At 38.1% G+C, this 21,809-nt stretch overlaps 1 protein-coding gene across 4 annotated transcripts in view; it reads right to left on the bottom strand.

Annotated features, from left to right (window-relative positions):
* Positions 1-21,809, bottom strand: part of LOC112131818 (zinc finger protein 430) — a 42,576-nt gene that overhangs the window by 13,265 nt on the left and 7,502 nt on the right. For 2 of the 4 annotated variants that reach the window (XM_063720029.1, XM_063720027.1), the window contains 2 exons: positions 16,332-16,458; positions 15,729-15,824 (listed from right to left, as the gene is read on the bottom strand). In XM_063720029.1, the coding sequence (XP_063576099.1) occupies positions 15,729-15,824; positions 16,332-16,458 (223 nt within the window). Of the gene's footprint in view, positions 1-828; positions 15,513-15,728; positions 15,828-16,331; positions 16,459-21,809 lie in introns of those variants that run through there. The other 2 variants (XM_063720030.1, XM_063720028.1) reach the window with 2 other exon arrangements.

Genomic DNA, 21,809 nt, shown 5'->3' with positions numbered 1-21,809 from the left:
AAAAGATACAAAGTTATGATAGTTTGTATATAATCTTCAAATCCAAGAGTGTTCCTTCCACACAAAAATAATATAGCTTCACAATAGATATTGAAATTAGGAGATGACTCACCTAGACAAGATTGAATAGCCATTCACAACAAACCTACATAACAAATATACAAGTCATAAAAAATACAGAGATAATATTTATACAGGGAAAAAGAGATAAAAGAGATAATTATATTGGCAATAGACATATGGCTGATTTATATTTGATTCTGCTCCAAACTGCCTTAGATTGTACAGAGTTAAACATTGTCATACACAATTATAATATAAACTAAAACATCAAAACACAGTTAACTGGTATGAGGTGGCATACCCTAAAATATATAACATAAAAATATAAAATTGCAAAACAAAAGAAAAATATGGAATGTAAAACTTATTGGACACCATCAAGTCCATCAATATATTCATGAAATAAATCTTAGAAAAAGAATATGGGGGGCCGGGCACAGTGGCTCATGCCTGTAATCCCAGCGTGGGAGGCCGAGGTGGGTGGATCATGTGGTCAGGAGATCGAGACCATCCTGGCTAAGACGGTGAAACCCCGCCTCTACTAAAAAAATACAAAAAATTAGCCGGGCATGGTGGTGGACGTCTGTGGTCCCAGCCACTCGGGAGGCTGAGGTAGAAGAATGGCGTGAACCGGGAGGCAGAGCTTGCAGTGAGCTGAGATCGAGCCACCGCACTCCAGCCTGGGCAGCAGAGAGAGACTCTGTCTCAAAAAAAAAAAAAAAAAAAAAGAAGAATAATATAGGGAAAAAGTAATACAGAGGTAAATTAAAGAAAAAGAAAGCTGAGAACTTCCCAAATTTTGATGTAATAAAAAATTCTAACCAATAATATTTAATTCAAAGTTATTTTACTTGAAAAACAAAATAAAAATACAGACTTTCCTAAATTAAATTTCAGGGTGTTCATTACAACTAGCACATTCCTACAAGAAATGTTACATGGTGGCCAGACATAGTGGCTCATGCCTGTAATTCTACAGCTTTAGGAAGCCAAGGCAGTCAGATCTCTTGAGACCAGGAGTCCAAGATCCAGTCTGAGAAACACAGACTCTGCGCATAAACAAATAGAAATGCTAAAATGAATCCATTTTGTTGAAAAATAAAATGATGCTAGATGGCATCATAAAACCACATATATATATAAAACTCCCTATTAAATATAAATATGCAGATACATATAGAATTTTTTACTACCATAGTAATGGTACCTAAAACCGTTAAAGTTCTGTAGATATAAAAATACAAGATATAAATCTGTTAATAGATACATAATATAATTTGTAGTATCAATAACAAACTGGAAAATGTAGCAGTATAGGTTTTGTATTTAATTAAAGTTTTTAAGAAGTTAAAATATATCTTCTTTACTTTTTTTTTTTTTTTTGAGATGGAGTCTCACTCTGTCACCCAGGCTGGAGTGCAGTGGTGCAATCTCTGCCATCTGGGTTCAAGTGATTATCCTGCCTCAGTCTCAGGTGTCTGCCACCACACCCAGCTAATTTTTGTATTTTTAGTAGAGACGGAGTTTCACCATGTTGGCCAGGCTGGTCTCAAACTCCTGACCTCAGGTGATCTATCCACCTCAGCCTCCCAAAGTGCTGGGATTACAGGTGTGAGCCACCATGCCTGGCCTTATTTTTTTAACTTTAAGATGTTTTATGTAATCTCCACTTTAAGATGATTACATTATACTTCAAGATAATTACATAATATTTATAAAAAGTATGCAAAAAAATGAAAAAATAATTGAAGCATGTAACGATAAAGTTAACAAAAATAAAGGTAGTAAAACAGGAAATGAGAAAACACTTATCTACAAGAAACACATAAAACAGGAACAATGAGGTGGTTTCTGCAGATCAGCAGACTTAGTCTTTCCCTCTGCTGGCTCTGAGCAATCCAGGCAGTACAGATGTATGGAATCTCCCGCAGTGCAGCACAGCCACTCCACCAAGGGGCAGCCAGAGTGCTTTCTTAAGTGGTTCCCAGATCTCATGCATCCTGACTGGGTGAGACCCCCACAACAGACATCATCAGACAACTTATAAAGGAGTGTTCCCACTGTCATCAGGTCATTGCCCTTCTGGGACAAAGACCCCAGAGGAAGGAGCAGGCAGTCATCTCTGCTATTCTGCAGGCTCCACTGGTTGACACCTCCAGATGTGGGAGAAACCCAGGCAAATAGGGTCTGAAGTAGATCCCAAGCAAATCACAACAGTGCTACAGAAAAGTGGCCTGATGGTTAGAAAAACAAACAGAAAGCAACGACAAAAACAGCATGAACGAAAAAGTCCTCACAAGAATCCCATCCAAAGGTCAGCAGCCTCAAAGATCGAAGCTAGAAAAACTCACAAAGATGAAAAGAATAAACCAAAAAATGCTGAAAACTTAAAAAGCCAGAGTGCCTCCTTTCCTCCAAATGATCCCAGCATATCTCCAGCAAGGGCACAGAACTGCGCGGCGGCTAAGGTTGATAAATTGACAAAAGTAGGCTTCAGAAGGTGGGTAATGATGAACTTTGCTGAGCTAATGGAGTATCTTCTAACCCAATGCAAAGAAGCTAAGAACCATGAAAAACGTTACAGGAGCAGTTAACCAAAACAACCAATTTAGAGAGGAACATAAATGACCTGATGGAACTGAAAAACACAGCATCAGAACTTCATAATGCAACCACAAGTATCAATAACCGAGTAGACCAAGCCAAGGAAAGAGCTTCAGAGCTTGAAGACAATATTGCTGAAATAAAACAGGCAGACAAGATTGAAGAAAAAAGAATAAGCGGGAATGAAAGAAATCTCTGAGGTCTATGAGATTATGTAAAAAGACCGAACCTATGATTGACTGGGGTACCTTAAATAGACAGGGAGAATGGAACCAAATTAGAAAACATCCTTCAGGATATCATCCAGAAGAACTTTTCCAAGCTAACAAGAAAGGCCAACATTCAAATTCAGAAAATCCAGAAAACCCCAGGAAGATACTCCATGAGAAGATCATCCCCAAGACACATAATAATCAGATTCTTCAAGATTGAAATTCAGGAATAAACGATAAGGCAGCCAGAGAGAAAGGCCACATCACCTACAGACAAAAGTTCATCAGACTAATAACAGACCTTTAAGCAGAAACCCTACAAGCCGTAAGAGATTGGGGGCCACCACTCAACATTCTTAAAGAAAAGAATTTCCAACCAAGAATATCCAGAAAAACTAAGCTTCATAAGTAAAGGAGGAATAAAATCATTTTCAGACAAGTACATGCTGAAGGAATTCATCACCACCAGGCCTGCCCTGCAAGAGCTCCTGAAAGAAGCACTAAACGTGGAAAGAAAAAAACCATTACTAGCCACTGCAAAAACACACTGAAGTACAAAGACCAATGACACTATGAAAAAACTACATGAAAGAGTCTTCAAAATAACCAGCTAGCACCATGAAAACAGGATCAAATTCACACATAGCAATATTAACCTTAAACTTTTTTTTTTTTTTTGAGATGGAGTCTTGTTCTGTCACCCAGGCTGGAGCGCAGTGCACAATCTTGACTAACTGCAACATCTGCCTCCTAGGTTCAAGCAATTCTGCCTCAGCTTCCTGAGCAGCTGGGATTACAGATGTGCACCACCATGACAGGCTAATTTTTATATTTTTAGTAGAGGCGGGGTTTCGCCATGTTGGCCAGGCTGGTCATGAACTCCTGACCTCAGGTGATTCACCTGCCTCAACCTCCCAAAGTGCTGGGATTATAGGCATAAGCCACCGTGCCTGGCCTAATCTTAAATTTAAATGGGCTAAATGCCCTCATTAAAAGACACAGAATGTCAAGCTGATTAAAGAGTCAAGACCCATTGGTGAGCCATATTCAAGAAACCCATCTCACATGCAAAGACACACACATGCTTAAAATAAAGGAATGGAAGAAAATTCACCAAGCAAATAAAAGAAGAAAAAAGGAGGGGTTGCGATTGTAGTTTCTGACAAAATAGACTTTAAACCAACAAAGATCAAAACAGAAAAAGAAGGGCATTACATAATGTTAAAGGAATCAATTCAAGGAGCATCCAGATTTATTAGAGACCTACAAAGGGACTTAAACAAACTCCCACACAATAATAGTGGGAGACTTTAACACCCTACTGCCAATATTAGACCAACAATTGAGACAGAAAAGTAACAAAGATATTCACGACTTGAACTCAGCTTTGGGTCAAATGGACCTGATGGATATCTACAGAACTCTCCAGCCAAAAACAACACAATACACATTCTCCTAAGTGCCACATGGCACTTACTTTAAAATTTTAAAATTGATCACATAATTGGAAGGAACACTCCTTAGCAAATGCAAAAGAACTGAAATCATAACAGTCTCTCAGACCACAGTGCAATCAAATTGGAACTCGAGAGTAAGAAACTCAAAACCACACAAGTACATGGAAATTGAACAACCTGCTCCTGAATGACTTCTGGGTAAATAATAAAATTAAATCAGAAACCAAGAAATTCTTTGAAACCAATGAGAACAAAGAGACTATGTACTAGAATCTCTAGAATGCAGCTAAAGCAGTGTTAAGGGGAAATTTTATACCACTACATAGCCACAGAAAAAAGCTGGAAAGATCTCAAAATGACACCCTAATATTACAATTAAAAGAACAAGAAAACCAAGAGCAAACAAACCCCAAAGCTAACAGAAGACAAGAAATAACCAGAATCCAACTGAAAGTGAAAGAGATAGAGACACAAAAAACCCTTCAAAAAACCAATGAATCCAGGAGCTATTTTTTTGAATACATTAATAAAATAGAACACTAACTAGAGTAATGGAGAACAAAAGAGAGAAGAAGAAATAGACACAATACAAAATGATAAAGAGGATATCACCACTGACCCCACAGAAATACAAACCATCAGAAAATACTATAAACATCTGTATGCACATAAACTGAAAAAGCTAGAAGAAATAGATAAATTACTGGACACATACACCCTCCCAAGACCAAACCAGGAAAAATTTGAATCCCTGAATAGACCAATAAGAAGTTCTGAAATTGAGGAAGTAATAAATAGCCTACAAACTAAAAATGCCCAGGGGCAGATGGATTTACAGCTGAATTCTACCAGAGGTACAAAGAGGAGTTGGTACCATTTCTTCTGAAACTATTCCAAATGATACAAAAAGAGGGACTCCACTCTAACTCATTTTATAAGATCAGCATCATTCTGATACCAAGATCTGGCAAAGATATAACAACAACAAGAAACTTCAAGCCAATATCCCTGATAAACATTGATGCAAAAATTCTCAATAAAATACTGGCAAACCAAATCCAGCAGCACATCGAAAAGCTTATCCACCGCGTTCAAGTCAGCTTCATCCCTGGGATGCAAGGCTATTTCAACATAAACAAATCAATAAATACAATTCATCATATAAACAGAACTAAAAATAAAATCCATATGACTATCTCAATAGATGCAGAAAAGGTCTTTGATCAAATTCAACATACCTTCATGTTAAAAATGCTCAATAAACTATGTCATACCTCAAAATAATAAGAGTCATTTATGATGAACCCACAGCCAATATCATACTGAAAGGGCAAAAGCTGGAAGCATTCCCCTTGAAAACCAGCACAACAAGAATGCCCTCTCTCACCACTCTTATTCAACATAGTATTGGAAGTTCTGGCCAGGAAAATCAGGCAAGAAAAATAAATAAGGGGTATTCAAATAGGAAGTCAAACTGTCTGTGTTTGCAGATGACATGATCCCATATCTAGAATGCCCCAATGTCAGCCCAAAAGCTTCTTCAGCTAATAAGAAGCTTCAGCAAAGTCTCAGGATACAAAATCAATGTGCAAAAATTACAAGCATTTCAATACATTAATAATAAACAAGCAGAGAGCCATATCATGAATGAACCTCCATCCACAATTGCTACAAAAAGAATAAAATACTTAGGAATACAGCTAACAAGGTAAGTGAAGGACCTCTTTAAGGAGAACACAAACCACTGCTCAAGAAAATCAGAGAAGACACAAACAAATGGAAAAGATAGAAAGAATCAATATTGTAAAAACGGCCATATTGCCAAAAGTAATTCAATGCTTATCCCACTAAGTTTATTTTATCCCACTAAACTATTACTGACATCTTTCACAGAATTACAAAAAACTATTTTAAAATTCATATGGAACCCAAAAGACCCCATATAGCTACGACAATTCTAACCAAAAAGAACAAAGCTGGAAGCATCATGCTATCTGACTTCAAACTACACCACAAGGCTATAGTAACCAAAACAGCCTGGTACTGATATAAAAACATACACATAGACCAGTGAAAAAGAATGCAGAACTCACTAAGACTGCTTATCTACAACTATCTGATCTTTGAAAAATCTGACAAAAACAAGCAATGAGGAACAAACTCCCTATTTAATGAATGGTGCTGGGAGAATTGGCTAGCCATATGCAGAAAACTGAAACTGGAACCCTTCCTTACATCTGTACAAAAATTAACTCGATGAATTAAAGACTTAAATATGAAACCCAAAACTATAAAAACCCTAGAAGAAAATCTAGGCAATACCATTCAGGACATAGGCATGGACAAAGATTTCATTCATGAAAACGTCAAAAGCAACTGCAACAAAAGCAAAACTTGACAAATAGAATCTAATTAAACTAAAAACCTTTTGCACAACAACAAAAAAACTATCATCAGAGTGAACAGACAACCTACAGAATTGGAGAACATTTTTGCAACCTATTCATCTGACAAACGTTAATATCCAGAGTCTAAAAGGAACTTAAGCAAATTTACAAGAATAAAACAACCCCATTAAAAAGTGGGCAAAGAACATGGACACTTCTCAAAAGAATACATTTATGTGGCCAAGAAACAAACAAAGCTCAACCTCAGGGATCGTTAGAGAAATGCAAATCAAAACCAGAATTAGATACCATCTTATGCCAGTAAGAATAGTGATTATTTTTTCTAAATTTTTTTTTTTTTTTTTTTAGACGGAGTCTCACTCTTTCGCCCAGGCTAGAGTGCAGTGGCACGATCTTGGCTCACTGCAAGCTCTGCCTCCCAGGTTCACGCCATTCTCCTGCCTCAGCCTCCTGAGTAGCAGGGACCACAGGCGTCTGCCACCACGCCCGGCTAATTTTTTGTATTTTTAGTAGGGACGGGGTTTCACCGTGTTAGCCAGGATGGTGTCGATCTCCTGACCTCGTGATCCTCCTGCCTCAACCTCCCAAAGTGCTGGGATTACAGGCGTGAGACACAGTGCCCGGCCAAGAATAGTGATTATTAAAAAGTCAAGAAACAACAGATGCTAGTGAGGCTGTGGAGAAACAGAAATACTTTTACACTGTCGGTGGGAATGTAAATTAGTTCAATCATTGTGGAAGACAGTATGGGAATTCCTCAAGGACCTAGAACCAGAAATACCATTTGACCCAGCAATCCCATTACTGGGTATATACCCAAAGGAATATAAATAATTCTGTTATAAAGATATGTGGATGTGTATGTTCACTGCAGCACTATTTACAATAGCAAAGACATGGAATCAACCCACATGCCCATCAATAATAGACTGGATAAAGAAAATGTGGTACACATACACTATGGAATACTATGCAACCATAAAAAATAAGAGCATGTAGTTTGCAAAGGCATGGATAGAGCTGAAAGCCATTATCCTCAGCAAACTAATGCAGGAACACAAAACCAAACACCACATGTTCTCACTCGTAAGTGAGAGCCAAACAATAAGAACACATGGGCCGGGCACGGTGGCTCATGCCTGCAATTCAGCACTTTGGGAGGCTGAGGCGGGCAGATCACGAGGTCAGGAGATCAAGACCATCCTGGCCAGCATGGTGAAACCCCATCTCTACTAAAAATACAAAAATTAGCTGAGAATGGTGGTGCATGCCTGTAATCCCAGCTACTTGGGAGGCTGAGGCAGGAGAATCGCTTGAACCAGGGTGTCGGAGTTGGCAGTGAGCTGAGATCATGCCATAGCACTCTGGCCTGGCGACAGAGCGAGACTCTGTCTCAACAACAAAAACAAAAACAGAAACAAAAACAAACATGGACACACAGAGGGGAACAACACACACTGGAACCTGTCAGAGTGGGGGAAACAGCATCAAGATAAATAGCTAATGCATGCAGGGCTTCACACCTAAGTGATGAATTGATAGGTGCAGTAAACCACTATGGGACATGTTTACCTATGTAACAAACTTGTAAATCCTGTACATGTATCCCAGAACACACACACACAAAATATTTAAACAAAACAATAACAATGAAACTGGTAATAGTAACTTTATTTCTTTAAGCAATCATTTTAAATATAAATTAATTAAACTACTTAATAAAAAAATGTAATCCCAGGACTTTGGGAGGCCCAGGGGGACTGATTACTTTAACTTAGGAGTCTGAGACCAGACTGGATAACATGGCAAAATTCTGTCCCTACAAAAACAAAAATAAAAACAATAAAATGAGCTGGGCCTGATGGCACACATTTGCAGCCCAGCTACTTGGAAGCTGAGATGAGATCATCTGAGTTTGGGAGGTTGAGGCTGCAGTGAGCTGTAATCATGCCACTGCAAACCAGCTTGGTTGACAGAATGAGACTCTATCTCAAAAACTGATAAATTTATAAAAAGAAAAAGAAATAAGATGCCTGAGTAGTTTAAGTAAAAAAGCATACAATATGCTGTCTATAACAGACTCATTTTAGCATTGAGTCAAATAGGCTGAAAGTAACAGAATGAAAAGAATCTATATTCCATGCAAATAGTAACCATAACTGGGTGAGGTGGTAGTAATTATATTGAATATAATATGCTTTAAGTCAAGTACTAACATGAGACAAACACTGATATTATATAATGGCCAAATGGGTCAAGAATCTATAACTATCATATCTACCTATTTATGTTTATATGTATATGTATATATAACATCAGGACTCCAAAATATATAAAGCATATTTTGGTAAAGGTAAAGCAAGAAATATATAGCAACATAATAATTGTAGACATCAAGATCCCATTTGCAATAATAAATAGAAAATTTAGATAAAAGATCAGTAAGAAAACAGACATTATAGACTGTATTAACTATTTTGCATATAGACAAATAACTGAGAGTGGATAAATTATAAAGTAAAAAGGTTTATTTGGTTTACAATTTGGCAGACTGTATAAGAAGTGTGTGCCAGTATCTGCTTCTGGTGAGGGTCTCAGGAAACTTATAATCTTAGTGGAAGACAGAGTAGCTGGACATATCACATAGTAAGAGACAGAGCAAGTGTGAGGTGAAGGAGGCAGGTTATTTTAATGAACCAGCTCTCATTTGAATTAATGTAGTGAAAACTTTCTGATTACTAAAAGGATGGTGCCATGGCATTTATGAGAATTAGTCCCCATGACCCAAACACCTCCTACCAGGTTCCACATCCAACATTGAGTATTACATTGCAGCATGAGCCTTGCAGATCGTGGACATCCAAACTGTACCACAGACCAACTAGGCTTAACAGCATGTACAAAACTTTCCAGTTAAAAGCAAGAGAATACACAGTATTTCTATTTGGATGTGATATATTCTGTTAGGACAGATAACAAGTCTTATTAAAGAATACCATCTGGGAGTAGTGGCTGATACATCTAATCCCAACAATTTGGAAGATGAAGGTGGGAGGATCACTTGGGACCAGAAGTTTGATACCAGACTGAATAATATAGTAAGACTCTGTCACTACAAAAAATAAAAAAATTAGCGAGGCATGGTAGTGCATGTCTGTAGTCTCAGCTACTTAGGAGGAAGAATAGATCACTTGAGTCAAGGAGACTGAGGTTGCAGTGAGCCAAAATTATGCCACTATACTCCAGCCTGGGTGATGGAGTATGATCCTGTTTCAAAACAACAACAAATAAATATAAGAAAACCAAAATCACACACTGTGTGTTTTCTGACCAAAACTGAATGAAACTAAAAATTAAAAGCAAAAGTAGGCCGGGTGTGGTGGCTCACACCTGTAATGCCAGCACTTTGGGAGGTCAAGGTGGGTGGATCACCTGGGGTTAGGAGTTCAAGACCAACCTGGCCAACGTAGTGAAACCCTGTCTCTACAAAAATACAAAAATTACCCGGGCATAATGGTGGGTGCCTGTAATCCCAGCTACTCGGGAGACTGAGGCGGGAGAATTGCTTGAACCTGGGAGGCGGAGGTTGCAGTGAGCCAAGATCGCACCATTGCACCCCAGCCTGGGCAACAGAGTGAGACTCCGTCTCAATAAAAAATAAAAATAAATTAAAAAAAAGCAAAAGTAAAACTGTCAAATCCAATAACATATTTGAAAAAACAACAACAACAACAAAAAAAACACATGGGCCGAGTGTAGGGGCTCACGGCTATAATACTAGCACTTTGAGAGGCCAAGGCAAGAAAATTGCTTGAGCCCAGGAGTTCCAAACTACCACGGGCAACATAGGAAAACCCTGTCTCTAAAAATAAAAATAAATAAAATAAAACTAAGGCCAAGCATGGTGGCTCATGCCCGTAATCCCAGCACTTTGGGAGGCCGATGTGGGTGAATCACTTGAGGTCAGGAGTTGACCAGCCTGGCCAACATGGTGAAGCCCCGTCTCTACTAAAAATACAAAAGTTAGCCAGGCATGGTGGCAGGCACCTGTAATCCCAGCTACTCGGGAGGCTGAGGCAGGAGAATTCCTTGAACCCGGGAGGCAGAGGTTGAAGTGAGCCGAGACCATGCCATTGCACTCCAGCCTGGGCGACAGAGCGAGACTCCGTCTCAAATCAATCAATCAAACACACTCTTCAGCTCAAGGTTCAAAAAGTTTAATTTAGTTAAGTTGTCAATACAACCTACAGTGGTGAACAAATTAAATATGATCTCTATAAAAATGACAATAGCACAGTTTTATTACACAAATATTGTTTAAAATTTTTAAATTTGATTATGAACTATAGCCAAACACCCATGAAAAAGAATAAACCGGCATTATACTTCCTGATTTTTAAACATATTAGGCAGGGTGCAGTGGCTCACGCCTGTAATGCCAGCACTTTGTGAGGCCAAGGTGGGGGGATCACCTGAGCTCAGGAGTTTGAGAACAGCCTGGTCAACATTGTGAAACCCCCGTCTCTACTAAAAATACAAAAATTAGCCAGGCGTGGTAGTGCACGCCTGTAACCTCAGCTACTCGGAGGACTAAGGCAGAAGAACCGCTGAAATCCCAGAGGAGGAGGTTGCAGTGAGCTGAGATCGAGCCACTGCACTCCAGCCTGGGCGACAGAGCCAGACTCCATCTCAAAAATAGTAGTAACAAAAAATTAAAAGCTACAGTAACAAAAACAGTGTAATATTGACACAAAGGCAGATAAACAGATGAAAGAACAGAATATGAAGCCCAGAAATGAAACCCTTTATATATAATTAAATGATCTACAAAGCTGCCAAGAGGAAACAATAAAGATAGTCTTTTAAACAATGTTAAAAACTAAATAGCAATACTGATAAAATAAGGTTGGATCATTGCTTTGAATCATATACAAAAATATTTTAAGTAAAATATTTAGACATAAAAAGACTAATAAGTCTCTTAGAAAAAAATAGAAGACATAACATTGGTCTTGGCACCATTTTCTTAGATAAGACACTAAATGCATGAGGAACAACAACAAAAAATTTACTATGCTATACTTCAAAATTTCTGCACATTAAAACAAAACATTTAACTCAGTGAAAACGCCTCCTAGAAAATGGGTAAGAATATTTCCAAATTACATGTGATAGTTAATATTCAGAATATATAAAAAACCCTTAAAACTGAATAAGTTAAATAACTTGATTTGAAAATTAACAATTGAACTAAATTTTTATCATAAAAGATACACAAATGAAAAAAGCATTTGAAATGACATGCAAAATTAATAATTTGTAGAGAAACACATAAAAATAACAATGAAAAATGAAATCATGTCATACCCATTACAATGGCCACTATAAATTATTTAAAAACACCAAATCTGTTGATGATGCAATGAAAATAAAACCTATGTCGATTGTTGGTAGAAAACAAAGATGCAGTCATTATTTTTAAATGTTATAAATGTTTCTCAAATAATTAAAAATGGAATTATCATCAAATACAGCAATCCTGTTTATCAATTTAAAATATGCAACACATGACCTGGAAGACATATTTGAACATCCATGTTTATTGTACTAGTATTCACAAAAGCTAAAAGGCTGAAGCAACCCAGGTGTCTCTTGATTTATAAACACATCAAAAATGTAACATATGTGTACAGTGAAATATTATTCAGTCTTAAAAAACAAAATCTTGCCAAGCGTGTGACTCACGCCTGTAATCCCAGCACTTTGGGAGGCCGAGGATGGCAGATCACCTGAGGTCAGGAGTTCGAGACCAGCCTGACCAACATGGTGAAACCCTCCCTCTAATAAAAATAAAAAAAAATTAGCTGGGCGTGGTGGCACATGCCTGTAGTCCCAGCTACTCGGGAGGCTGAGGCAGGAGAATCGCTTGAACCGGGGAGGCAGAGGTTGCAGGGAGCCGAGATTGCGTCATTGCACTCCTCCAGCCTGGGTGACAGGAGACTCCGTCTCAAAAAAAAAAAAAAGAAAAAAAAAAAAAAAAGAAAATCTTGTCACATTTTAAGATAAACTTTGAGAATATTATGTCACCTGAAATAACCCAGTAACGAAATGATGGATACAGTATGATTCCACTTATATGAGATATTTTAATTAGTCACACTCCTAAAAGCAGAAAGTGGAAGGATGTTTGTCAAGGGCTGGAAAGAGGGTAAAATGGGTTGCTGTTATTTAATGGGTATTGAGTTTTAGTTTCACAAAATGTAAAATATCTAAGTCTTTTGCATAACAATGTGAATATAATTAACATGCCTGCCTGAAATGTAGAGCTCTGGTTTTTTTTTTTTTTTTTTTTTTTTTGAGACAGAGTCTCACTCTGTCAAAAAGCTGGAGTGCAGTGGTACAATTATGGCTCACTTCGGCCTCAAACTCCGAGGCTCAAGTAACCCTCCCACCTCAATCTTGCAAGTAGCCTGAACCACAGATGCATAACACCATGCCTGGCTATTTTTAGAAAACATTTTGTAGAGAGGGAATCTCCATATGTTTCCCAGGTTGGTCTCAAACTTTTGAGCTCAAATAATCCTGGATTACAGATGTGAGCCACCACCATGTCTGGCCCTAAAATGTACACTTAAACAGATTTAAGATGGTAAATATTATGTGTTTTTACAACAATTAATTTTTCTAAAGGAAAAACTGAAAAAAATACAGATTTATAACTCTTTTCAAAAACTACCTTCAAATTACAAAAGTGTTTCTCTCACACAAAGGTGAGAGAAACATCATCATTAAACATATGGTGAAAATAAGAGATGGTGAAAATATTTCTATGACTACTCACTTAGGTGAGATAAAACAACCACTGAAAATTAGCTAAGAAAGAATATATACAAGATAAGCCATAACCAATATTGGGGTCATATTTATAGATAAACACACACACATATATATCTAATTGTGACAGACATATGGCTGATTTATCTCTTAATTATAAGAGATAAACCAAATTGCAAACTCTCTAAAATTACAATACAAAAGTGAAACAAAAAAACAGAATAACTCAATGTTAAGAAACCTACACTAACAAAACACTGATATGAAACTGCACAACAATAGTAAGTGACATATTAACTCATAAAATCTGCTGTGCAACACTGATATACCATTAAAAAGAATTTGTCTGCATAACTACAGTAATCCTCTCTGGTATTCAATAAAAGCCATACTCATTCACATCCTGATATAAGGACCATTATATATGAACCTGACTGCAGAAACCTGCCCTATTATCTGCTTTACAGATCAAAGTCTTGAAGGATATTCAGTGTGTCCAAAAATAAAATGGGAATTACAACCACCCAAACCCCTGTAACAAGCCAACTAAAGGTGGACCCTAGTGCAGTCCCAGCAGCCTTGTGACCAAGCTACACCCCCTCTCCACTACAAACCCAGATAGCATTCTATGACCCTGGAGACATGACAGAAAAAGATCTTTACCTACTGAAACCAGTTTATAGAAGCTTGAGGAGTTGTTTGCTCCTTCAAATTCACAGACGCTAATGCAAAATTATATTGTGCCCATTGTCAATGCTTCTATTTTAACATAGCACTGGAAGTATGTGGCAGAATAATGAGTCAAAAACATTTTTAAAAAGCCACTGAAATTGAAGACAAGTAAAAAGTTGCTCTTTGTGGATCATATGATTTTATATATAAAAAACCATGAACACTACATTGAAATTTGTCTGAATTAATACTCAGTAAATTAGCAAAACATAAAATTAACACAAGTATTAAGTTATTGTTCCATACGCTTAAACTAACAGAGAAAGAAAACAATTTAAAACAGCATTAAAATAACAAATTTCTGAGAACAAGTGAAAAATCTTTACAATGAAAGATATGTTATTAATAAAAGAAATTAGAGAAGACACAAACAAATTTAAAAATATTGCATGTCTACAGATTGAAAAAATAAATATTGTTAAAGTGTCATATTATCTAAGTAATCTATAGATTCAATAAATTCCCAATCAAAATTTCAGTGGCATTTTTCTTCATAGTAATGGAAAATACAATTCTAAAATTTACAAGAAACTACAATAAACTTCAAATAGCCAAAGCAATCGTGAGGAAAAAGAACAAAGTAGAAAGACATCATACTTTATAATTTCAAACTATATTTCGAGAATATAGTAATAAGAACAGAATGGAATGTACAGAAAAGTTAACAACAACAACAACAAACAATGGAGCAGAAGCCACTACTCTTACACATTTCAGACATGATGCAAAAAGAGAACTAAGAAAATAGTTTGGCCAGGTGCAGTGGCTCACACCTGTAATCCCAGTACTTTGGGAGGTCAAGGCGGGCGGATCACTTGAAGTCAGGAGTTCAAGGCCAGCCTGCCCAACATGGTGAAACCCTGTCTCTACTAAAAATACAAAAAATTAACTGGGCATGGTGGCGGGTGCCTGTAATTCCACCTACTCGGGAGGCTGAGGCAGGAGAATTGCTTGAATCCAGGAGGCAGAGGTTGCAGTGAGCCTAGATCGTGCCATTGCACTTTAGCCTGGGCAACGAGCACGAAACTCAGTCTCAAACAAAAAAAAAAAAAAAAAGAAAGAAAAAAGAAAAGAAAAGAAAATAGTTTAACATAGAGTTTCTCAAAATCATGTAGATATTTGTGTGTCCCCCAAAACAATGGAAAAGCAGTCAGATTGCGAGTCTCACATGCCATGAAGAGCACTTTGGTTCTGAAGCAAACCTGAAGGGAGATCACCAAGGGGAAAGAATCCTTAAAGAATTTAAAAGCATAAGACAGAAGACGCCCCTATGCGAGAGCAAAATTAAAAAAAAAAACTCAGGCTTTCCAGAAAATATTTGCTTTGGAACACAGCTTCTCAAATAACATTTTAAGCATTAGCTTTCTTTTTTTTTCGACCTCTCATTCATGTCGTCTGTTGTGTTCACTCTCACCTACCTGGGGGTTCATCTACCATCGCATGTCTCTTCATATTCCAGGGCTCTTTTCCTTGCTCTAGACAGGTGATCAGGTCTGGCTTAGAAACAGCAATACCTGCTTTATTGAAAATAAATAACATGAATCTTTCTCATATTCTTCAGTTACCAACCTAGTACTGTGCTGAGTAAAGAGGATGTAGTAGAATATTCTAGAAAATTAATCCTAAAAATACTAATTTATAACAGAAATTTCTAAGTATTTAGAAAATATTTTACATTTGTAGGTTCTTAATTTCACTACCTGGTATTCATTAATCAAAAATTGGTGGTGGCAAATAGATTTTAAGATATGGGCAACAATATTTTATGCCACTAAATTTCTGGAATTGCCACTAATCTAGAGTGAAGGATACAGATCAGCCCAGGAATGTGGAAAGTTTGAGTCAAGATAAAACTTCCTGAAAAAATTCTTTTCTATATGGAAAAATCCTCAAGGTTTTCTTAAGAACAATTAGCAGAAACTCATTTATGCAAAGCATAAATTACCAAACATTATTCTAAAAAAAATGAGAAATGAAACCTTTAGGGTATATTAGTAATTGTGTACTAAAGTTATTCTCACCCAAGAAGACCAGGTTTCTGTAGTTCTCTAACATCACTTTTCTATACAAATCCTGCTGAGCAGTGTCCAGGCATTGCCACTCCTCCAGAGAGAATTCTATGGCCACATCCCTAAATGTCAACGGCCCCTGAAAAACACAAGCACACAAGACACACGTATATTTACCAAGTGGCCACGGGCAGAATTTATTATTTGAATTAAAGTGAAATGAGAGAATAAAGAGAATTGGTTCTGACTTACGGGAATGACTGAAATTATCCAATAATTTTTTTTTTTTTGAGACAAAGGCAACCTCTGCATCCCGGCTTCAAGCGATTCTCCTGCCTCAGCCTCCCGGGTAGCTGGGATTACAGGCATGCACCACCACATTCAGCTAATTTTGTATTTTTAGTAGAGACGGGGTTTCTCCATGTTGGTCAGGCTGGTCACGAACTCTCAACCTCAGGTGATCCATCAGCCTTGGCCTCCAAAAATGCTGGCATTACGGGTGTGAGCCACTGTGCCCGGCCCCAATAATTTTTCACACAGAAATATTATCTAATGTTTTCTCTAACTCTGAGAGAAGAGAATGGCATAAGATCCATAACACCAATATATATATGATACTTCTCTGGATGAGAAGCATAAAATTAAGGGCATAAACAAAAATTTGTACACTTTGAGTGCTATATTTACATCATAAAGTTTGAGTTGTGTATATTTTTCAGACAAAAAAGACATGCTGAGTTCGAAGGTACCTCTCAACTTTAAAGGTGAACAATAAACTGGAGATCCTGTTGTGCAGATTTTTTTTCTTCAGAAGATTTGGAGTAAAGTCTGAATTTCTAAATTTCTTTCTTCTTTTTTTTTTCTTTGAGATGGAGTTTTGCTCTTGTTGTCCAGGCTGGAGTGCAATGACACCATCTTGGCTCACTGCAACCTCCACCTCCTGGGTTCAAGCGATTCTCCTGCCTCAACCTCCCAAGTGGCTGGGATTACAGGCATGCACCACCATGCCCAGCTAATTTTGTATTTTTAGTAGAGACGGGGTTTCTCCACGTTGGTCAGTCTGGTCTCGAACTCCTGACCTCAGGTGACCCGCCCACCTCGGCCTCCCAAAGTGCTGGGACTACAGGTGTGAGCCACCACACCCGGCCAACAAATTTTTATGATGTGCTGATGCACATAGAAGAACACGGCATCACTGCTAAGATATTGCCCCTCAGACAGTAAATTATAGTCTGAATGCAACCATAAAGATACATCAGTTTTATACAAAGTTCAAAATACAAATATCTCCCATGTTCTGTTATTTTTAATAGTGATTTTAAGTAGTCTTTCTTTAGCACCCTAGAGAGCAGGTATCTCCTAATAATTTTTTTCATAACTTTCTGGGTAATAAATGGTATTCTGTTTAAATAAGCATTTTCTTAATCCTGTTCTGCACAGAGTTAATAGAGAAAACAGATGAAACCTCAACATTACATATTCTCTATCTTTACTAGGGACCCCAGCTTTCCCCCAATAGGAATCTTGAGTATCTACATCTCCCCATGTTTAACAGCCACAAAGGGAACATTTTTAGTAGTGCCAATTATAAATTTATGGTAGGAATTCTGCGTGGCATATAAGAAGCCATGATGTAGAGAATGTAGAGAAAGCTCTGGTATATAGTAATGTTTTGCAGAGAGCCTTGAATATTTTAAGAATTTTTAAATGTAGTTAAAACAAACTCCTTAAGAAGGAAAAACACAAATAGAGAAGTAAAGATTTGCAAGTACTAAACGCATGGCATTCCATGAAGCAGAGTGCACACAGCTCTTCATCTGAGACATGTTTAGCTGAAAAAAGCCATTTTTTCTCTCTCCTTCTCTGAAAATCCTTTTTAGATAACATTCTCTGGACAAGTTATACCTGCATTTTGAGAATGTTCCTTTAAAAATGTCAGCACCACCTTTTTGTCTGCTACCATCACGCACACAAATAGAAGGAAGGTCCTGCAGAAAAAGTCCACCCATTTCTCTGTCCTTTATAACAGAAGGGATTCAGGAACAATGGGCTGCTCTATGAATATAAAAGTATGTTTCTCTTTTCCTGTCCTTAGGTGCCCTCCCCCGCCACAGACACCAGCAATTTCTGCTACAGTAATGGAAATATGAGCCACACTCCTCCGTCCCTACCAAACCCAAACAGAACGGGCCCTGTGACCACCCTTTAGTGCAAAGGTGGCACTTAGCTCTCATGAATGTATATTGAAGCCCTCATACTTGATTCTGGCCTCACCTTAGAGGCACATGAGGCACTTCATTAAAACAACATGGATGCTTCCACCCAGAACAATAAACGAAATCCATGGAAAGGGCATAAGTACAGAGATTTCTGCCATGTAATCCTAATTAGAAGACTGGGCAGAGGCCGGGCGCGGTGGCTCACACCTGTAATCCCGGCACTTTGGGAGGCCGAGGCACATGGATCACCTGCGGTCAGGAGTTCAAGATCAGCCTGGCCAACATGGTGTAACCTCATCTCTACTAAAAACACAAAAAATTAGCCAGGAATGGTGGCGGGTACCTGTAATCCCAGCTACTCAGGAGGCTGAGGCATAAGAATGGCTTGAACCCGGGAGGCGGAGGTTTCACTGAGCCGAGATTATGCCATTGCACTCCAGACTGGGTAACAGGGTGAGATCCTGTCTTAAAAACAAAAACAAAACAAAACAAAAAAACAAGACGGGGCTGATAACCACTTAGCTAAGCACTGCCTCTCAAACTTTAATGAGCTTAAAACCAGCTTGGTAATTTTGGCCCCACTCTATGTAATGTGGATTTGCAAGTTTGAAAAGGGTTCATGAATGGGTGTTTCAAACAAGTTCCCTGTCAATGCTGATGTTGTTCCCCCTGGGCTCATTAGCATTAGTTAGAGAAGCAGGTACAGCACAGAGTCCCTTACACTTAGCACTCTTGTCACAACACAAATACTTCTGGTACAAATAAAACCAATCTCCATCTTAAAGTTTTATATTCTTTGCTGGCTCTTTAAAGTTTACAGAACAAACAGAAGGCGGCAATGTCTGAATAAATCTGCCTTTGGAAAATAACATGTACACATATACAAATGCAATGTTTATTAAGCAGGTACTACGTGCTCAAGGGTATGTTACAGAGCACTGTGCTGGGAATAACACATTTTGGGATTTAATCCTAGTAACACCCTGGAAGTTGACACTAAGTGTTCAATAATTCCCAGGATTTAGATAAAGTGTTCAGCATTTTTATTTCTTCCTCTGTTTCTCTGTCATTGATTTTGTTTTAAATGTATAGAATAAAAGTTAAATACAGGCAGATGAGAAGAACATAGAAAAAGTTTAATGTAGTTTAGAGAAATTTTTATTGTGTATACATTTACTTGTTTGTGGCTTGTGGAGCAACTGCTAGATTGGCAGAAACAGAAAACAAGGTGCTAAATGGAAGGTTTCTGTAAGCACTGGTTTTAATACAAAATTTTAAAAATAAGATCCTAAAATAAATAGTTTATTTCTGTCATTTATCTGTTTTTGGGTTTCAGAAAATTGTGAGCACCAGCTCTAGAAAAGCAGCAAGATTCACCAGACAAAACTCCAATCTATTTTTTTGTAGACGGAGTCTCGCTCTGTTGCCAGGCTGGAGTGCAGTGGCACAATCTTGGCTCAATGCAACCTCTGCCTCCTGGGTTCAAGTGATTCTCCTGCCTCAGCCTCCTGAGCAGCTGGGATTACAGGCATGTGCCACCACGCCTGGCTAATTTTTGTATTTTTAGTAGAGACGGGGTTTCACCATGTTAGTCAGGCTGGTCTCAAACTCCCGACCTCGTGATCTGTCTGCCTCAGCCTCCCAAAGTGTTGGGATTACAGGTGTGAGCCACCACACCCAGCCAAAACTCTGATTTTTATAAATCAGTTTTGTGAGGCAAGGCTCCAGAGTAGGGCCAGACATAAATAAGGCCTCCAAAAAGGGTGAATCTGAACAGAATTTGGGCAGGGAAAGGACCCTATGTAGAATTATGTTCTCTCTGCCACCAAGGTATTTCCAGTTCTGTTTTTCCTAAGCTTACATAAGAGAATCTTAAATCCCAGAGCTTATGTAACTTTAATCTATTTTTGCCACTGCCCTGTCAATTTTATAACATATGCTAATGAGCAATTTAAACAAATTTATTAGTTCTTTAGAATAATTATATTAGAAGATAAATATATATTCTTAGCAAAGTAAAAGAAACACAAATAATAACAAATCTTCGCTCCATAAATATCCCTTCAGCTGATGGTATCAGAAATAACAATATAAAACAGTGGCCCAAATTTTTTTTGGACACATCTATTCATTGTACCAACCATATAATGCTTAATTCACCCATGTATCCAGTTGTTAGTCTAGACAAAATGTTCCTGGATAGTAAGGATCATGACTGCTTCATCTGTTTTTTGAATGGCCATATAAAATGAAAACAATTACTTTATCTGTCTGAGTCACCAGACCTCCTATTGCTTTCATCCAAGTACCAGGAAACTTGAGAAACTCTCGTCTGGGTACCAACCAAAGTTATCTCTTGTATAAGGAGAGAAAAAAACACAGAATTGCCAGGCATGGTGGCTCACACCTGTGATCCCAGCATTTTGGGAGGCTGAGGTGGGTGGATCACAAGGTCAGGAGTTCAAGACCAGCCTGTGCAATATGGTGAAACCCCGTCTCTACTAAAAATGCAAAAATTAGCCAGGCATGGTGGCAAGAGCCTGTATTCCCAGCTGTTTGGGAGGCTGAGGCAAAAGAGTCACTCGAACCCGGGAGGCAGAGGTTGCAGTGAGACGAGATCGCGTCACTGCAGTCCAGCCTGGGCGCTAGAGCAATACTCCGTCTAAAAAAAGAAAAAAAGAAGAAAAAAAAACCCCTAAAAAAACCACACACACACACAGAATGACTCATTTCTCTTACACCAAGCCAGAAGCAGAATTAACCACTCATCAGCCTGACACAATTCTGCCCTGGACATCCTCAAATGTCTCAAAGACGCCTAGGTGATTGTGAGAGGGTTCTTAGTGACCCTGGGCTGATGGCCCAATGATAAGCCAGGCTGGAGAGATTCAGGCTGATTCTAAATAGAAAATGGCCTGGTGGAGCTCCAGAACCTAATCACTTGTCCCAATTTGCTAGCTTTTGGGTAAGGAGAAAGACAAGAATACTCTACTCCAGTATCACATTTTACAGGTAGGTATAGTTGTGGTCATGGCTATGGATACATTATGACTTTGATATCTCACTCTTAAAATGCTGATTCTGTCATCAGATTCTATTTATATCTGGAGCCTCTCACATAACTGTGGCAAATCACTGAACAAGATCTGAAAAGCTTAAAGAACCACACTCTCAAAGGGGGCTTTAAGATGTCTATGTTGACAACTCATAATGGAGAAAATGCCTCCTGTTGGTTTTCTGTACATTCTCAATCTAAAGTCTGGCCGTGTCC

Source organism: Pongo abelii, chromosome 20 (assembly GCF_028885655.2).
Source record: "Pongo abelii isolate AG06213 chromosome 20, NHGRI_mPonAbe1-v2.0_pri, whole genome shotgun sequence".
Taxonomy (NCBI): Eukaryota; Metazoa; Chordata; class Mammalia; order Primates; family Hominidae; genus Pongo; species Pongo abelii.
The sequence above is the reverse complement of the archived record's forward strand: the minus strand, read 5'-3'. Positions and strand labels throughout refer to the sequence as shown.